Genomic DNA, 20,253 nt, shown 5'->3' on the forward strand with positions numbered 1-20,253 from the left:
AAAAAAAAAAAAAAAAAAAAAAAAAAAAAACACATCATAGTAAAATTAATACATTCTCAGCTTCGCATCGAAGCTAAAAGCATCATAGTAAAATCAAAATATGCTCAGCTTTGTATTGGAGTTATTATAAATATAACATAATTTTATAAAAAAAATTGATCACTAGTGACTAATTAATTAAATAAAATTAAAACTATATTAATAATATTATTAATTTATAAACTAAAAAATATTAAACTCAAAAACCACAAAAAATTATTGAAAAGTAGATACGTATTTCGAAAACAATGTTACGAATATCAACGCTAAACTTATACATTGCCATTCATGAATGATGCATGAACAATTAAATTAATTTAATTAAAGAATTATTATTAAATAATATTAGATAATTGTTATGTTAAAATAAATAATAATTACCGGACAAGATGAGATTATAATATTTTGTTTGGTGCGGCTGGTTTCCTTTATACCAAATTCAGTTAAAAAAAAAAACATATTGAAATTAGTAGATTTTATTAATTGTACTTTTTATCGGTATTTTTCGATTAGCAGTTGTAAAAAGTAGAGGAAAACATAACAAAAGCATCATACTAAAATCAAAATATTCTCAGCTTTATATTGGAGTTAATATAAATACATAATCTGTCATTTATGAATAAATGACTTCATGAACAATAAAATTATTAAAATTAAAGAATTATTATTACATTATAGTAAAAAAATATTTTGTTATAATAAATAAATTAAAATAAATAATAATTACCATATAAGTTGGGGTTTCTATAAGTTCATCCAGAGAACTTGATTCCTTTATATCAAATTAAGTTTAAAAGTAAAACCATATTGAAATTAGCAGATTTTATTAATCGTAATTTTTATGAATTTTTTCTATTAGAAGTTGAAAAAAGTAATGGAAAACATAACACAAGCATCATAGTAAAATCAATATATTCTCAGCTTTGAATTGGAATTAAAATAATACATAATTTGTCATTTATGAATGAATGACTGCATGGACAATAAAATTATTAAAATTAAAGAATTACTATTACGTTATATTAAAAAACAACCCAGCACAGTGGAGTCGAGGCATAGTTGAGACGTTGCATAGTTGGGTTCAGTGTAGATTTAATCTGACAGTGATTAAAATCACTATCATAAGAAACGCTTCAATTGAGCGTATTATAAAATTTGATTATAATTGTAAAAATCCATCGTTAAATTCAGGTGAAACTAAAAATCATTTTTTTTTTAATATATGATTTATATAGCGACATGTTACAAAAAAAATTTGAAATATTATAGACTAATAGTAATAACTCAAATTAAATACGAATTGTAATCATTTGACGTATCTTTGAAATAGTAGGTCTAGTGAGAGTTGGCAAAATAAATCGTAGCCACAAAAAGAAACTACATAGTAAAATAATATTAAAATGAATATAAATTTCTTATCACGAGGGGAGACGATAGTGATAAGATCCTTTATACTTATTGAAATTATTGAATCTAAATGAGATAAATAACAAAAGGTTTAGAAATTCTATTCTAACTCAAAAAAAATGCAAAATATTAATTGCCACAGACGGATTTGAACCTCGTAACGTTAGCATGAAAGACACAAGTGTTACTGACTCGGCAACTGTTCGTTGCTTTCGCAGCTAAAAAAAATTGGACATTTAAGCTAACTCAAATTTAAAAATTATTTTTTCGAGTTTAAAAAAGTAAAAAAATTTTAATAAGTTTAATTTCATATGTCTTATGAACTTTATGCTATGTCAATTAAATTATATAATATTCATGAAAGTCAGTGTATTCCCCTAATAAGATATTTTAAAATAAAATAAAATACAAAACCCAGAATTTTAATAAAAAAATAGCATATTTTTGAATACGGTAGCCATTTGCGAATAGAAGATAGGTCGTCGGGAAAAATTTTTTTTTTAAATTCTATAGTACATGACATAAGCTTTAATTTGATATATATTTAAAGGACGCAGTATTTCCGGAACATTTTAAAAAGTCAAGTTAAAAAAGTTCTACTTTTTATACAATGTTTCAAAGTTTAAACCCCTCCCCTATATAAGGGGAAATTGTCTAATTTTAATAAAAAGTATGTCAAACGAAAGATGAACTTATAATATATTTAGAAAAAAACAATTTGTGCTGATTCGTACATTTTTCGAAAAGTTATAGCATTTTTAAGTTGAAAATTTAAAATCGAAAATTTTCACACAAAAATATCGTTTTATAACTACAGCAGTCGTTTACTTACAGAAGATAAAATGTCGGGACAAATTTTTTATTTTCATTTTATAGTGCATAAAATAAGCTTTAATTTGATATATGTTTAAAGGACGCAGTATTTCCAGAACATTTTCAAAAATTAACATGAAAAAGTTAGTTTTCGTAAAAAAGTTGAGAAGGTATGGGATTTTAAAAAAAAAAAAGTGAAAAAAATGACAAAATCTAGCAATTTTTAAATTTGTAATATTTTTGGAGATTTCCCCCATTTGCGGGGAACGAGGGAAAATTTTTCAATTTTTAAGGGTAATGTCTTCAATTAGATACAATTTTTGTTCTTTTGACGTATTGTTGAAAGAAGTCGGTTCAGTGAGAGCTGAGAAAAAGTAGTGACAGACACAAAAAAAGAAAAATAAACACATCATAGTAAAATTAATACCTTCTCATCTTCCCATCGAAGCTAAAAAATAGAAAACACATCATGGTAAACTTAATACATTCTCAGCTTCGCATCGAAGCTAAAATTGTTGTGTTAAAATAAATAATAATTACCTGATAATGTCCAATATCTTTTCGGGTACGGTTTGTATCCTTTATAACAATTTTATTTTAAAAGTAAAAACATTGAAATTAGTAGATTTTATTAATTGTATTTTTATGAATTTTTTCAATTAAAAGTTGAAAAAGTAACGGAAACATAACAAAAGCATCATAAAAAAATCAATATATTCTCAGCTTTGTATTGGAATTAACATAAATACATAATTTGTCATTTATGAATGTATGATTGCATGAACAATAAAATAATAAATTATTATTAAATTATATTAAAATAATATTTTGTTATAATAAATAAATTAAAATAAATAATAATTACCGGAAAATATTGGGTTTTCCTTATTCTACTGGATTTGCTTGATTCCTTTATACCAAATTACGTTTAAAAGTAAAACCATATTGAAATTAGTAGATATTATTAATCGTAATTTTTATGAATTTTATCTATGAGAAGTTGAAAAAAGTAACTGATAACATAACAAAAGTATTATAGTAAAATTAATATATCCTCAGCTTTGATTTTTATTACGTTTTTCAATTTACAAATAACATTTTTAATTATGACTGACGAAATTTCCGGTCCCAAAAGTTATATTCAGCATACGTTTTTGCATTTTAGGTACCTTAATTTTGGATATAAAACCCAAAAATGTGTTTTTTACAACTCGTATCACGAAGTTACAACTTCACAAATTGTCGATAATGAAATAAAATTACATCACGCATTTGGAGCATTTGATGGTGATGTACTTGCTCATATATCTGACATTCTCGAGATACCGCCATCAAACACCAAGTATTTAAAATTATAACAAGTTTTAATTGTAAACCTTTATGAATCGGATGAAAAAAAACTTAATAAATTACTTCGCGACTTAGAGTTTGGATAAGAAACCATCTTATTTACTATACAAAGTGCAACAACTAGTGGGTATTCGCGTGTTTGAATATATTTTAAAAAACCTATGATTTCAACGTCTACCCAGTCAAACGCAGACTATACTAACATCTAGTACTGATTCATTATGTGTACTGACAAGATAAGCGAGTAAATTATACTCATTCTGTTGTTTCTGTAACACCAGAAAAAACAATGTAAATGTAACACATAGTTGGAGCATTAGATGGCGATGTACTTGTTCATATATCTGACATTCTCGAGAAACCGCCATCAAGCAACAGGTATTTAAAATTATAAGAATTATTAATTGTACGTCTTTCTGAATTGGAAGAAAAAAAACTTAATAAATTACTTATCGACTTAGAATTAAATGATAAGAAACCATCATATTTACTATACGAATTGTAACAATAGTGCCTGAGGATATTTTAAAAAACCTATGATTCCAACGTCTACACAGTCAAACGCAGGCTATACTCACATCTAGTACTGATTCATTATCTGGACTAACAAGATAAGTGCAGTAAATAATACTCATTCTGTTGTTTCTGTAACACCAGAAAAACCATGTGAATATAACAAAGATGCTTTACGATCAACACTAGAACAATATATTATTCACTTACAACAGCAATTGAGTAACTCATTAGACAAGGTCACAGTCGAAACCGAAACCGTTCAAATCATTATAGAACCAACAGATAAAAATCGCGTGACAATAAAGAAATCCAAAATCAGCTATGTTATTATCATGCTAAGTTCAAAAAGTGAGCAAGAATATGTAAATTTTGCTGTTGGAGGAGTTTTAGAACAAGGAGAGGATAAAATCTAGATGCTATTAACATTTTTCTCAAAAAATCTAAGTGCCACCCAACAAAAATATAGCACCTATGATAGAGAGCTGTTTGCTACATACCTAGCATTTAAGAATTTCAAACATATGTTGCAAGCAACAATATTTATAATATGGACTGATCTCAAATCTATAGTGTATGCATTTAACCAAAAGTTAGACAAATGTTTACCTAGACAATTTGAGCATTTAGATTTCATTGCACAATTTACTACTGACATCAGACATATTTATGGAAAAGAAAATATCACTGCTGATTTCCTTTCTAGATTTGGACAAATAAATGTAAAAACAATTAATTTTGAAGAAATTGCAAAAACACAGAAAGAAAATTCTGAACTAAAAAATTTTCTTAAGAAGAACACTATTATGAAACTAAGCAAAAAAACTTTTCCTGTATCGAATTTTTCCCGAAATATGATATATCAACTGATGCAATCCGACCATACAATCCAGTGACTCATCGTAGACAAGTGTTTAACATTGTTCATGGACTATCCCACTCTGGAGTCAAAGAAACTACATACTTAAATAAAAGTAAATTTATTTGACCAAACGTAAATAAAGATATTTTATTGTGGATAAAAACATGTATACCATGCTAACAGTCAAAAATTAAAAGACTTGTTATAAGAGCTCCAGCAATTTTTCCAACACTCAATTGACGTTTCCAAAATAAACACATTTATTTATTTATAACATTTTATACAGGCAAAGCCCAAAAATATATAACAGATTTCATAAACATCATTAGAATAAAGTTTAGTGAGAAACAAATAACAAAAGAATAATTATATATACATAGAAACAAGATAAATAAAAAAAGAAAACATAAACGCGGCTTAATTAAAATAATTCGAATGTTGGATCATTATTAGCCAACCGAATAAAGCAAATCGTTGGGACAGAAAATATAAAATGAGAAGGAGTAGTGGGAATGAGGAAAGTAGTGTTAGAACGGGTAGTGCGAAGAGGGATTTTATATCTTAAAAGGCTAAGAATTTTGGTTAGAATCTATTTTGTTGGATAGGAGATTATTTATGAAGGAGAGGTTTGAATTGTGGGGTCGATAAGCACGGCTGGAGAGATGTAAGGTTAAGAGGACAGGAGAGTAATCATGAGGAGTGTGAGGGAAATTGAAGCGGAATGCTATCAGGTTTAAAAATTTTCTTTGGACCCTTTCTAGTGATGCCCTTGCACAAGTCTTTTGGGGTTTATTTGATTTGATTAGACCCCTCCCACCTAACAATAAAGGCATTTATTGTTTGACATGTGTCGACAGATACACTAGATGACCAGAGGCATATCCTATGCAAGATATAACATCAGGAACGGTTACAAAAGAATGTTTTTCTTACTGGATTGCACGTTTTGGTGTACAAATTAGTTTGGTAACGGATCAAGGTACTCAACTAGAATCTACAGTTTTTAGTAATGTTACAAAGCTGCTTGGAATAAAAAAACCCAGCACAGGGGGGTCGTGGCATAGATGGATCAAGTATAATGATATTTGACAGTGATTAAAATCACTATCAAAAAAAAAAACGCTTCGATGCAAATCTTTAGATAGTGTTTAATTTTAAAAAATTAGTGAATTATTCCAAAAGCCACATGATCTGCTAGTTCCTTATTAATATCCTGATTAAGATAAAGTATATCGAATGAAAAAGAGATTATTAAAAAATAATATTTCTCATAAAAAAATTGTATTGAGCCATACACTTTTCTATATGTCATAGCATAATAAAGTTAAAAATAAATATAGTTTAAAAAAACTAAAAAAACACGCTTTTAAAGCACATCGAACTAAAAAGTTTAAAATAATTATGAATAAAAAAATACTAGTATTATTATGATAAAAGCGTCGGGCGCTCAATATACGAAAAATATGGCACAAAGCACCCACGCTTTTATCACAATAATACTAGTATTTTTTATTCATAATTATTTTAAACTTTTTAGTTCGATGTGCTTTAAAAGCGTGTTTTTTTAGTTTTTTTAAACTATATTTATTTTTTACTTTTTAATTCCATGTTATGATAGTAGTTACTATTAATATCATGGTGATAACGGGTAACGGGAAATCAGGGTTCGATTCCGGGGAGGGAGTCTGAAAAACGGCTCCCACATCCAAGGAATGCAGCAGGCGCGTAAATTACCCACTCCCTGAACATGGAGGTAGTGACGAAAAATGACGATACTGAATTCATCCTTTGTAATCGGAATGAATGAGTTCTATATTTTTAAATAAGAATAAAGTGTGTTAATATATATTTTTAATAGTAAATAGAATATATATATATATATATATATACATGTAAAGCGAATTAAGTACGTAAACGTATCATGCATTAGGTATAGCCGTGTTTTGTGGGCGGGCGGGTCGGACTAACGTTAAACCTGAGGTATAAACAGCGGTAGGAATATATAAGTAAGCTGTATGCATGTGGATGATAATGGTCAGTCAAAATAAAAATTTGTTTATATATATATAATATTGATGACTAGCACACGGGTACGATAACCAAAAATAAATTTATACAGGAATAGTATTACCGGCGTGTAATGAGCGAGGCGTGGGGTGAATGCGTTATGACAGTCTAGTCTAGACGACGGAATATGCGATAACGCGTGGCGTTTGGAGAGTTACAAACATACATACATACAGGTAAAACTAATATAAGCGTGTTAAAAAGCCATTAACATATTTATATATATATATATATGTGTATGTAGTTGACACAGTTGTAAAAAATATAACTAAAATGAGTAGTTTTATTTATTGAAATATAAATGGCAAATAAATGATTAATCTTGAAACTGAATAATGCATTATGTAATTTTTAAGCGATAAAATAAAATTAACTTTGTTGAAATGTCAAAGAAAAAAAATTTCATAGAAAATTTGCATAATACCATTTAATTGAATAATTTTTAAAATAAGCGTAAAACAATAATGAACGAAAAGTACTAGTATTATTGTGATAAAAGCGTGGGTGCTTTGTGCTATATTTTTCGTATATTGAGCGCCCGACGCTTTTATCACAATAATACTAGTACTTTTCGTTCATTATTGTTTTACGCTTATTTTAAAAATTATTTTTAACTTTTTAGTTCGATGTTCTTTAAAAGCGTGTTTTTTAGTTTTTTTAAACTATATTTATTTTTCACTTTTTAGTTACATGTTATGATAGTAGTTACTATCAATATCATGGTTGTAACGGGTAAAGGGGAATCAGGGTTCGATTCCGGAGAGGGAGTCTGAGAAACGGCTACCACATCCAAGGAAAGCAGCAGGCGCGCAACGTGGAGGTAGTGACGTAAAATGACGATACGGGAATCATCCTTTGTAATCGGAATAAATACCCTATATATCTCTTAATGAGAATAAAGCGTATTAATATATAAGTTTTAATAGTAATTAGAATATATATATATATATATATAAATATATATGTAAAGCGACTTAAGTACGTAAACGTATCATGCACGAGGTATAGCTGTGTTTTGTTGGCGGGCGGGGCGCGAGGCATATATGGCGGCAGCGGCGTCGGCTGTAGGGATATATAAATGAATATTAACATATACGTATATATAAATAATAATATATATATGTATATATATATATTAATATTAGCGGCGATGGTAAGAATATATAATCTTCGCATAATATCGTGGCACTTTCGTTGGCGTCGACGACGCGATGTCCGGCGTTATCCTCGGGCGTCAAAAGGTTAGCAGCGTTGATGGCAACGGTGCGCGAGTGGAGTTCGGTTTATTGACGTTGCCACTTTGACAACAGGAAGAATACTACGGTATCATTAGTGGCGGTACGTCGTCGGCCGTGCGGCACTTGCTGGACTTTGCACCGCGGCGTATAACGCGCGGTGTTGGTCAGTCAAATACTCAAAATTATACAGAAAAAAATAGTGTAAGCGCCGACTGGTGAGCGGGGTGGGGTGAATGCGTTACGACGGTCTAGTCTCAAGGTCATAGACGACGGCATACGCGACATAATAACACGTGCCGCGTGGAGTTACAAACTTACAACAAACGACAAACAACAAACAACATACATGTGAAACTAATATAAGCGTGTTAAAAATGTAAAATACAAAATCGAAAATTTTCACACAATAATAGCATTCGGTAGCCATTTTCACCGTGAACATAAAATAAAGTCTGAAATTTTTTTTTTGCATAATAAAGAACATTACATTAGCTTTAATTTAAGATATATAAAAGTGTCAGACCTTCCGGAACACTTTCAAAAAAGTTGAAAAAGTTAATTTTTTGTGAAAAAGTTGTCATTTTAAATCCCTCCTCGTGGACAGGTAAAGGGTTAAATTTATAAAAAAAATATACCAAATGAAAGGTAATGATATTATGCATCTATATAAAAAAGAATTATATTGATATGTTCATTTTTAAAAAAGTTATGGCAGTTTTTAGTAAAAAAAATTGAAAAAATTTCGAAAATTAGGGATTTTTAAATTTGTAATTTTTTGGAGGTTTCCCTCATTTACGGGAAACGAGAGAATTTTTTTCAATTTTTGTGGGTAATGTCTTTGACTAGTTACAATTTGTGATCTTTTGACGTATCATTGAAAGAAATCGGATCGGTGAGAGCTTAGAAAAAGTGGTAACAAACACAAAAAAAAAAAATCTTAGTGAAACCAATACCTTCTCAGCTTCGCATCGAAGCTAAAAATTAGGACAACATTATTTCACCCTCAATCTAAAGGACTTGTGGAACTATTTCACATACAGTTAAAATCTGCAATTATGTGTTATGAGTCAACAAATTGGGTTGAGAGTATACCCAGTATTTTATATAAAATGTGTTGCAGTCTGAAAGAAAATATGAAAGTTTCATCAATTGAGTTAGTATACGGATGCACTTCAAGATTGCCTGGTGAATTTATTACACCTAGTAATGTTCATGAAGATTCAATAACATATGCAGCTAAGCTTCGTCAAAGGTTAAGTGATCTAAGACCTGTACCGACATCAGCGCACGGTAAAAAAAAAAATTTTATCAAAGATTTAAAGGGTTGTCCTTTTATTTTCTACGGAAAAAATTATATAAAAAAATCTCTCGAAAAACCTTTTGAAGGACATTTCAAAGTAATATAAAGGGCAGAAAAAACTTTTACATCACAATTAAGAAAAGGGGAGAAGAAAGTTTCCATCTACAGACTAAAACCAGCTTACATCGAAGCTCCAACCCAGCAACCAATTACTCAACAACAAACCTTTTAGTTACAAATATTTCCCCTACAGGACCAAATAAGGAAAGAATTATCTGAAAAAAAGAATCATCAAAAAATTACTAGATTTGAACGAGCCTTGCGATTACAAATGAGATTTAAAGACTGAAGAGATTTTACATTATATAGTTACGTATTATTTTTAATTATTAAAAAATAAATTTTTTAAGTATATATCTAATGAATACAATCACTTAACGTTTTCACTAATAGGGGAGTATATATCGTTGATACCATATTATCTACCTTCATCCCTGTAATAACAACATTTCGAAAAAGTAGAATATATTTTCTTTCCTTTATGCATGTATTGTTCTTGTAACATTTTTCACTCTCAAAATAAAAGCAAGTATGTTTAACAAATATTTTATGGTGTTCTTTAGTTTTAAAAAAAATAATTAATATAAAGATCCACAAGTAAAAAAATATTGAAATTAGTAGATTTTATCTATTGTAATTTTTATGAGCTTTTTTTCTATTAGAAGTTGAAAAAAGTAACGGAAAATATAACAAAAGCATCATGATAAAATCAAAATATTCTCAGCTTTGTATTGGAGTTAATATAAATATAACATAATTTTATAATAAAAATTGATCATTTGTTAATTTAATAAAATTAAAAATATTTTTAATTTAAAAACTAAAAATATTAAACTCAAAAGCAACAACAAATTACTGAAAAGTTGCAGTTAGGTATTTCGGAAACAATATTATTATCAACGTTAAACTCATACTGACATTGGCATTTATGAATGAATGATTACACGAACAATTAATTATATTGAATTAAAAAAAAAGTTTAATTCATTAATTTCTATGAAATTATAGTTTCATATTACATAATACGTTGTATTATTTAAAAAATAATGATTATTACCCGATTAGTTGGGTTCATAATATTATCTCTGGAGCTGCTGGATTCGGAAAAATTAGGTATAACACAAAGATTTAAAAAAAATATTACAACAATTTTTGAATTCATATTATTAAAATATTTTATAATAATATTAATTTTAATAACTGTATAAATTTCGTTTTGTTTGGTAAATGATTAAAAGCACTTGACTTTAAAGTAAGAATATATACACATATAATATAAATATATATTTAATTATGTGATACGTCACCACTAACTACATACAAACGTCAAAGGCGAGAACTTATGGTAGCTATATATTTGAACAGTTGATACTAGATAAAACGAAAAATAATTTGCTTTGTTGGCTACATTTTGTTTAGAAAATTCTACTGATTAAAAAATATTCAGTGACCCAACTACTATGCTATACTCAAAAGTGTAAAGCATTTGAGTAAATGTATTTGAATNCAAAGGCGTAAAGCATTTGAGTAAATGTATTTGAATAAAAGTATTCAAATACTTTCATTGGTATTGAATAGTATTTTTAAATACATTTAATAAAAAGTATCTGAGTAGTATTTTAAATACAATTATTTAGTATTTAATACTGTTTAATATTCAGTACTATTAATACACTTTTTTTTTTTTAATTTGCTAACCGTAACACAGCAAGCAAATAAAACTCAGTCAAAATGAAAATTGAGAATAATTCTCTGTTATTTTATATGTTACATTATAGTATAACATAATTATTGTGCTTATCTAAATGCTATTATGTATACATCTATTTTTAATACATCAGTTGAACCTACAATAGCCTAGTGCAGGTTCAAATGTTGTCTAACTCTATTGTCAATAAGACATACTTTACAGGTTTTTACACGTGTACTAATATTTATTTTTTTCGCCGATTAATCTCCAATAATTAATTTTATTTACCTCTAACAAAAAATATCGAAAATAATAAATGAGTTTTCTTAATTTAAGTGTACTCAATATTTGACTCAAATTACCCTCTTGGTAATTATTTAGGTGGAACCATTTGCTCTTAGTTAAAATAAAAACATTATTAATATTTTTTAATTGTATTCTTAGTATTTGAAATACTTTTGTAAAGTAATTGAGTAATACTCAAATACTTTTGTATGAAAAGTATTCAAATAGTATTTTAAATACATTTTTTTTTAAATATTTGAGTATTATTTAAAATACTTTTTAAAATTATTTTTTACAACTATGGTTATACCGAAGAAATAAAAAAAACCCCAGCACAGGGGGGTCGTGGCACAATGGTGACTTAGCATAGTTGGATCAAGTATAATTTTAAAAAACTGGTGGATCATTCCAAAAGCTACATGATTAGCTAGTTCCTTATTAATATCCTGATTAAGATAAATTATGTCTGATGAAAAAGGGATTATTGAAAAATATTATTTCCCATAAAAAAAATATGTTGATCCATACACTTTTCAATAAGTTATAACATTATAAAGTTAAAAATATAAAAAAGAATTTTTTTACAAAAATCGTATTTTTTTTATTAACTTTGATGTCTGTTTTCACAATGAAAATAAAATAAAGTGCGAAATTTTTTTTCCATAATAAAGTATATTACATTAGCTATAATTTATATATAAAAATTTATATATATATAAAGATATATAGTAAAGTGTCAGACCTTCCGGAACACTTTAAAAAGTAAAGTTGAAAAAGTAATTTTTTGTGTAAGAGTTGTCATTTTGAATCCCTCCCTGTGGGAAGTTAAAGAGTCAAATTTAAAAAAAAAAAAATACATCAAATCGTAGGTAAAGACATTTTATGCAACTATAAACAAAAATTATATTGATTTGTTCATTTATGAAGAAGTTATGGCAGTTTTCAACAAAAAAAAATTGAAAAAATTTCCAAAATTAGCGATTTTTAAATTTGTAATTTTTTTAGAAGTTGAAAAAAACGGGGAACGAAAAATACCAATTTTTCTCATTTAATTTTAATTCAAAATATCCCCTAGTTGTCTCCTAATTTGTATAAATGTTAAAATTTTAAATTATTTTTATTCGTGGTGTTTTTCTTTAGCTATTTCAGTAGAAAAATTGGAATTATTTATTCATGCTCAAGTTAAGACATTACGCCGTAAAATAACATAATTATATTTTTGCAAAAAGTTGCGATGTAAAATAAACATATGTGTTCATTTAAATAATTTTAAAAAAATTTGATATTTTTGGTTTAATATATTTAAAATTATTTCCATAAAAAAATCGTAAACTTTGCTATAATTTTTAGCTTTGTGGAATTATTGTGAAATTGTGAAGGTTTTACCGTGTTCTATGTTTTTTATTGAATCGATTTTGTTCATTTATGCATTAAAATTGGGATGCTTCTTTTAGATTTCATAGACAACAAATTCAAAACACGGGCCTTTTGACAAATTATAGGGAAGATTTCAACTTTGCACAATTTTTATTTTACTATTGAATTTTAATCATGTATTTAATATATAACAATAATAAAATGAAAATATATTAGTAAATAACAATTAAAACATGAATTTTATTTAAATAAATAACCAGTTTCTAATTTTTAAATTGTGCACAGATGTCCTTGTGCGCATATGCCCCAGGTCGCAATCGTCGTAGATCTTTATTAATGATATAATAAAAGAATATTTTTGAGGCAATTATTTTGATAAAAGAATTTTTTTTATAATATGTAAGAAATAATATACAGGTGTTCAGTAAGTCAGGAAACGGGTTTCTATTGTTCTCATTGTTTGTAACAATGATAACAATAGAAACCCGTACTGAACACCCTGTACAGAGTTTTCAGTAAGTAAGAAACAGGTAAATTGTTACAAAAAAAGAGAACAATAGAAACTCGTTTCTTTACCTACTAAACGGTATAATAATAAAGTTACACTATTGTTTTATGTCAACGACAAAGTAAAGTTATATTTTTAATGTTTAGTAAATATAAGTTATATATAATGTACAATGTATCTGGTCTGAATCCTAGTACAGCTGGTTAGTATGTTAGTATATTCAAGTGAGACGGAGTTGGTTAGCTATGATGATAATTGAATCGTTGAATAATAGTATAGTATAATAATAATAAAAATCATACTAATAGTATCAAAAACTATGTCTATAACGGCTACTCAAACACAAATGCTCTTTATTAGTTCGACGTCAGCAGTTTCGGGTTACAGACAAGTAGAATCGTTACATTAGCATCTCCCTTTATGCTTATTTATGTATTACGAATTAAATAATTGAAAATACACGTATATAATATGGATAATAAGGTGATAGTTATAAATGTTCTTACAAATAGGATAAGAATACTTCCATGGCCCATCTGCCATTCGTAAGAGACGACTAATGAGGTTGCGTCAGGTAGACAGCCGGTGTAAAATTTTGTAAAAAAGTATGAGGAGTTTTGAATAGAACTTAGGCGGATTATCCCATCTCAGGTGTACGCGATGAAACAGGTGAGAGCAAATAATGTAAGTTGGAGACGGAGAAGGATTATAAAATAGTGTTTGATATCAGTCGGTCAACTTGTGCGGTAACTGTTTCACCAGTCATGTATACAGGTCTACCCAACACTTGTAGTATCAACGGTGTAGGGACATCATCACTCAACTCTTGACTGAACTCGTGTATAGGCGAGAAAGATAAATAAAATTAAGAATTGTGTAATAGATATTAGCACTTATAATTTTATTTTATTTATATTTTTATAATAATGATTTTTTTAATAAACCGCATTATAATGAGAGATGATAGATATAAAAACACCAATACATGTAAACTTTTTATTTTATTTTTTTTAAATTTTAAATTATTATGAATTAACATTTTCTTTATTTTGTATTTTGTGAGTTGTTCCAATTAAGAATTTTTTTTAATTCTTCAATTGGATTGTCTATTTAATAAGTGCATTTCGAAAATCTACCTTAGCACATTAAGTGGCTAAAACTGTTGGTAAAACAATGGTTTATGGCATGTCACTAAGGAGATCGTAGAGTGTATCTTAAATTTGAATAGATAAGTGTTTGATTAATTGCACAAGGTGCTGATGGTTTGTTGAAATCATTACCCTAGCGGTTAAAACTGTTGGTAAAACAATAGTTTATGACATGTCACTAGGGATTGATTCTCATATTCTGTCACACTCTTTTCGGCAAGTAGTTTTAGACTCTGTAAGGTCCGTGCATCGACGAGAGTAATCTCCGATGGTGTAGCCAGCCTATCTCTAACTCTGTCGACTCTCATATCAAATACACAATTCCATAAAATACTAATAGTTTATTGAAGTCATTACCCTAGCACATCAAGCGGTTAAAACTATTCGTAAAACAATAGTTTATGACGTGTTACTAGGGATTGGTTCTCATAAGCTATCTGGTTATACAATTTTTTTTTTATTTTAAAATATAAAATAACACATATACTCAGACACCAAGTATAGAAAGGAACTACAGTAAAGTAATATTTCAAGTTTAATAATTTGCATAATTTTACAAAAATTAATAAGTAGATAAAAGTCAGTGCTCTCTTTATATATATATATATATATATATATATTACGCAATAAACAATCAAGCTAGCTGGACACAAGGTAAGAAATTATATTTCTAAGCATGTCATAAAATTAAGGATAGACTTAAGATAAATCAAGAATAACTTTTATCGAGGGAATAATAGAATTGTTAAAGGTGGATAATTTGATAAGTTATTAATAACTACTTTCTCACCATTCGGATAATAATAGTACGCGTTCAACGTAGATGTTTTAACTTGTATAAAGATTAATTCAGCCATTAAAGCTTGGCGCCCAACAATTGGACAGTAGCATCTTACATGAACACATATTGTTTCTCATTCATATAGCATGACTAATAAATATTAAGAGTCGTAAAATCCTCCTCCATAATCATTGCACATTTCATTGTAGAATTAATATGACTCAGGTGTGCGTCATACCGAATATAATTTTCCTTCAATTTACTTTTTACGACAAACCACGTGTGGTGATAGTATCTTAATAAAGAGTTCATGAATATATATATATCGCATGCTTTATTTTCACCTTGTAGCTAAACGTACTTCAACAATCCGTTAACCATAACATCTATATATAACATCTATATTCTATTATTATTCCTCTTTCTTAATTATAAAAAAAATATAAATATCACACGTATGGCCACTTATTTTATTTCCCTCATCATCCTTCATTATAATAATCTTTCTTCATTCTTTTTATTATTATAATTAATATCCATATCTTTTTACCTTTTTTTCATTTTATGACAATTGGTACGTGGAATTATGATATGTTATCTTAAATTTTAGTCAATCCCTACAGATTAATTATTTTATGTGATAACGAGATAGTGTAAAATTAGTAAAAGATTATAAAGATTTTTGATGATTGATAAGAAAAAGATTCCCAAAAAAGTACATTAATATAATAGCGGATATGTATGATGATACTAATACTAGAGTCAAAAGTGTGGGTGGAGTAACAGAATAACTTTTCATATTTTCTATACTGATAATAATTGATAATAAGCGAAGACCTGTTAGGCGAGGTGGAAAGTTTTAAGTATTTAAAATGAGTTGTGCAAAATAATGATGGTACTGACGAAGAAGTATGACACAGAATTAAGTGTGGGTGGTTGAAATAGAGAGAAACGTCTGGTGTGTTATGCGACTAAAGAATTCTAACGTGGCTGAAAGTTAATTTGATTACTCTTTCGTTGACTGGCCTATAGACCCAACGGCGATATACAAAGAGCGTACAAGGGTGTGACCATCATTAATTTTCCGAGTAACATTATTTTGGTTCACGATCGGTTCAAGCAACCTACGAATGCTGGGAGAGTTCAATTTTCAATAATGAACCGTGTAATTTTTTATAAGTTCTATGAAAGTTCAACGTTCAATAAATAACCGAATAATTTTTAATAAGTGCTGAGACCGTTCAATGTTCAAAATAATCGTACGGATTCACCATAGTTCTTTCATTATAATGATAGAATCGTTATAACGGTTATAGCCGTTCAAATAGTTTTATTCACTTTTACTGTTTGTATGGTACAGAACGCCTTTAAAAGGATCTAGTTGACCAGTTGTTACAAAGATCATTGATTATATTATTTCGTGGGACAGCTGATCATCAGCGTCTTGCTTTATTCACCCCCTTGCACACTTATCACGGCAAATCAATGACCTCCGAGTCGGTTTTCATCCGTGTACAGTTCATTGTCGTAAGTCAGTCAGTCAATTGTTTTATGTATCATAATCTTTTCTGTAACAAGCGCCTTCGCTTGAATGGTAAATTGTTCGGTCATCGTACGCCGTTATTGTTTTATTTGTTTATTGAACCCTTGTGTTTAAAGTTTATGTGCCCTTGCACGCCACTAGTGATTGGGCCCTGACCATCACCAAATATATTCATTGTTGTAGTCGCTTTTTTTGCTATCTGTTCTCATCTGCCATTACGTACCTGGATCTACACTCTGACTCGTCATTCTCAGATGTTCAACACCATTACCACAAGATCTCATGCAGTCCACTCATCATTATCAACAACTTCATCTATCCAGCTGAGTTTATATTATTTTTAATGTTATTTATTGTTTGTTCTAATTTAGATTAACTATTTTGTTTTATGCCACTTCGCCGGCCACTAGTATTTACCCCTTAAATTTAAGATACTCTCTGAGGAATTTCTAAAATATATATTCATTTGTGATTTAAATATTGTCTACTCTCGTTACTTATTGGATATACCGTTAGCCGCCATCCCCTAGGTGACCCACTCCCGCATCAATAATAACGTTTTCTAAACATGCTTAAGATAAAACGGCATTCTAGTACGGTGTACAACTAGCCGACCTACAGTCTAACTGCCTCGTACAAAATACTGTTATTAGACATATTATCTCTCGATTAGTAAATTAATAAAAAAACTTTAAAATAATAGTCATAAAATATTTTCATTGAGGCTATAGCGCGAATTTAACATACGAACTTTTGGCGGAAAAACCAGACGTGTCAATGCCGTTGACCAACAGTTATTTTCGCGTGATTTTTATTTGTTATTTAATTTTTACTGTGACATTTTTGCAAATCATCAACGTTTGTTTTACTCTTTTTACAAATTATTTTTTCGAGACAATCGCCATTTTCACATCGACTTGATAACTTGTCAAGACTGCTCTTTTTCCCTGTTCACTCTCACATATATATTTAACTGAATATCAATAAAATGTAAGTAAATTTAATCTAAATTTAGGAGTAAAATAATAAATAGTTATTTTAGTTAATTTTAATAATAGCATATGTTATTATTTTTAAAGATAATCATACATTTTAGTATCTACATTTATTGTAATTGTAATAGATACATGAGATAAATTATATATTAAATTTTTGCATTTTGTATTATGATTAAAATTAATCATAGGTGTCAATTATGACGCCTCAATTATTTTTAAGACAATTTATGTTGTTACATAACTAACAATATTACTTTATTAAAATAAATAATTTTGTATTATGATTAAAATTAATCATAATAAAAAATGTACAATATTTCAGCGTGTACTTCAATTAAACATGATAGTTCTAATTGTAAGTACCGCGACAGGAGCAGAAAAATAGAGTTATAAGGTAAATATTACATGTTTTAATGAGTATTGACGAGTAGGTCGTTTAACGAAGGTCAAATAAGGTCGTGATCGGTAAAATTGAATCTTGATAATCAAAAATATACGTCAAAATTGGAACAACGTGCCGGCTTTTAGTTCATACTTGTGCCTCAACCGGATAAAAGGCATTGTGAAGGGGTTGATCGGCGTGTCGTCGTTTCTGGACATCTTCTCGGCCAGTTCCAAAGAGAACGGTCCGCAATCATAAACGTTGCGTTGTTGCACCGCTTTTCCGTACCGTAATATCCATTGGGAAAAATATCCGTAGTTTTCGATCTCCCAGTCAATAAGAAATTGTCTCAATAACGATGGGTAGGGGCCATTGTAGGAGTTGTGGCTGTCAAAAAACGTTATGGTCCTTTTGGATACATCGACCACAGACATGGTCCAATGGTTGCCGTTCACGTGCATCGGCACCAACAAGAGTCTTAAAGAGTGTATATCGACTTTGATCCACTTTTTCACACCGGCGTATCCCCGTCGAGAAAGCACCTCCATAAAATCGGTGATCAGGTAGTGCACTTTGCCTAGCGAATGCGATGCAATTAGACTTAAATACGCGTTGATCGTGTCGCCGCTGTACTACGACTTGCGACTGAGAAACGAATCGTATGAAGGCGGTTTCTTCTTTTTCTCGTTCAAATCTTGCGGCACGTCTGCAAGCAAAATTATTAATTTTTAATCCGACCGCTTAGTTTTTCGGTTTTATAATTAAAAAAATATTATTTATCTTTTTTCAAATATTATTTAATAATGCTGTTTATTTAAGTCTAGTTTATGGAATAATCATTTACCGTCTAAGTAGGAACTATCGTTTTCGCTCTCGGCCGAGTCTGTGTCGATTATTTCAATCATTGTACTCGGATTGTCTACTCGAGGTGGTGTTTTCTTGACAAAGGAAATCGATGGTATCTCGTCGAGCCTCCAGACTTTCAAGACTAATCCGTGGGGCTTATCGATGTTGTCGTCAGTCGTTTGCATAATTTTTTTTGTCGCATAGTTGTCGATAGTCGTAGTAAGCTTTAGTTTTTTGGACATGCAAAAATATGGGGTGTCCTATAAAATCCGTTTGAATTTTCTAAGCGTTAAGTCACAATCGGTAGTACTGTTTCGTTTGTTTTTTATCAGTCCGGTAGCCGATGGCTTTGATTTCATAATCGTGACAGTGTTGGCGATATAATCCGGTTTGGTAGCAATCATTTCCGCATAAGATCCGTTTGAATTCATGGTATCGCAGGGAACTTTAGCATTGGATGTTTCTGACCGATCGGTGGCCAATACGGTGTTGGTAAACATATCGTGATTCTTGTCTGCCCAAAATGATTCAATATACGACGGTAAGGTCTGTATACAGACAACTGGTACGTTTTTTACGAGGATTTTAAAAATTTCAATTGCTCTTCAAAACACAAAAATCGCCGTGATTCGTTCAAAATTATTTACTTTAAATGCACTTATTTGGTATCCAAGCAAATTCACACAAAAGTAAATATAATTAAATAACAGTTTATAAACTTCGTTTCACGATAAACACACCGCATGGTCGTTAAAATTATAAGCCAGAATTAAATGTTTCTTTTTTGTATACTCCTTTAATACGCGGGATCTATCGAGCTCCTTTCGTTTAAGAATAGACAAATCGGTTTAAAATCAAGCATTCCGAAGGACAAATGATTATTCGATCTTTGTTTAACACTACCTCCTTATGCTTTTTTAATATACATAAAAATGAGCAGTTCAATATTTAGGATGGATATGTTCAGATAAATCTGTGCCCTTGGACGTCTTAAAATGAGTTGATATGGCAGTTTTAATAGAAATAACTAAACTATGCCTCATAAC

General features: G+C 29.2%; 2 protein-coding genes across 5 annotated transcripts in view; both read right to left on the reverse strand.

Annotated features, from left to right (window-relative positions):
- The window catches only part of LOC126906715 (uncharacterized), a 29,075-nt gene extending 18,169 nt beyond the window's left edge, over positions 1–10,906 (reverse strand). The window contains exons 1-6 of one of the 3 annotated variants that reach the window (XM_050687470.1): positions 10,707–10,906; positions 3,125–3,169; positions 2,800–2,838; positions 2,687–2,707; positions 767–811; positions 421–465 (exon numbers count right to left, since the gene is read on the reverse strand). In XM_050687470.1, coding sequence (XP_050543427.1) covers positions 421–465; positions 767–811; positions 2,687–2,707; positions 2,800–2,838; positions 3,125–3,169; positions 10,707–10,811 — 300 coding nt within the window. In that variant the 5' untranslated portion in view covers positions 10,812–10,906. The remainder of the gene's footprint in view (positions 1–420; positions 466–766; positions 812–2,686; positions 2,708–2,799; positions 2,839–3,124; positions 3,170–10,706) is intronic. The other 2 variants (XM_050687469.1, XM_050687472.1) reach the window with 2 other exon arrangements.
- The window catches only part of LOC126906716 (uncharacterized), a 46,747-nt gene that overhangs the window by 25,017 nt on the left and 1,477 nt on the right, over positions 1–20,253 (reverse strand). The gene's annotated exons all lie outside the window — the stretch shown is intronic.

This window comes from Daktulosphaira vitifoliae, unplaced genomic scaffold, assembly GCF_025091365.1.
Source record: "Daktulosphaira vitifoliae isolate Bord-2020 unplaced genomic scaffold, ASM2509136v1 Scaffold_5, whole genome shotgun sequence".
Taxonomy (NCBI): Eukaryota; Metazoa; Arthropoda; class Insecta; order Hemiptera; family Phylloxeridae; genus Daktulosphaira; species Daktulosphaira vitifoliae.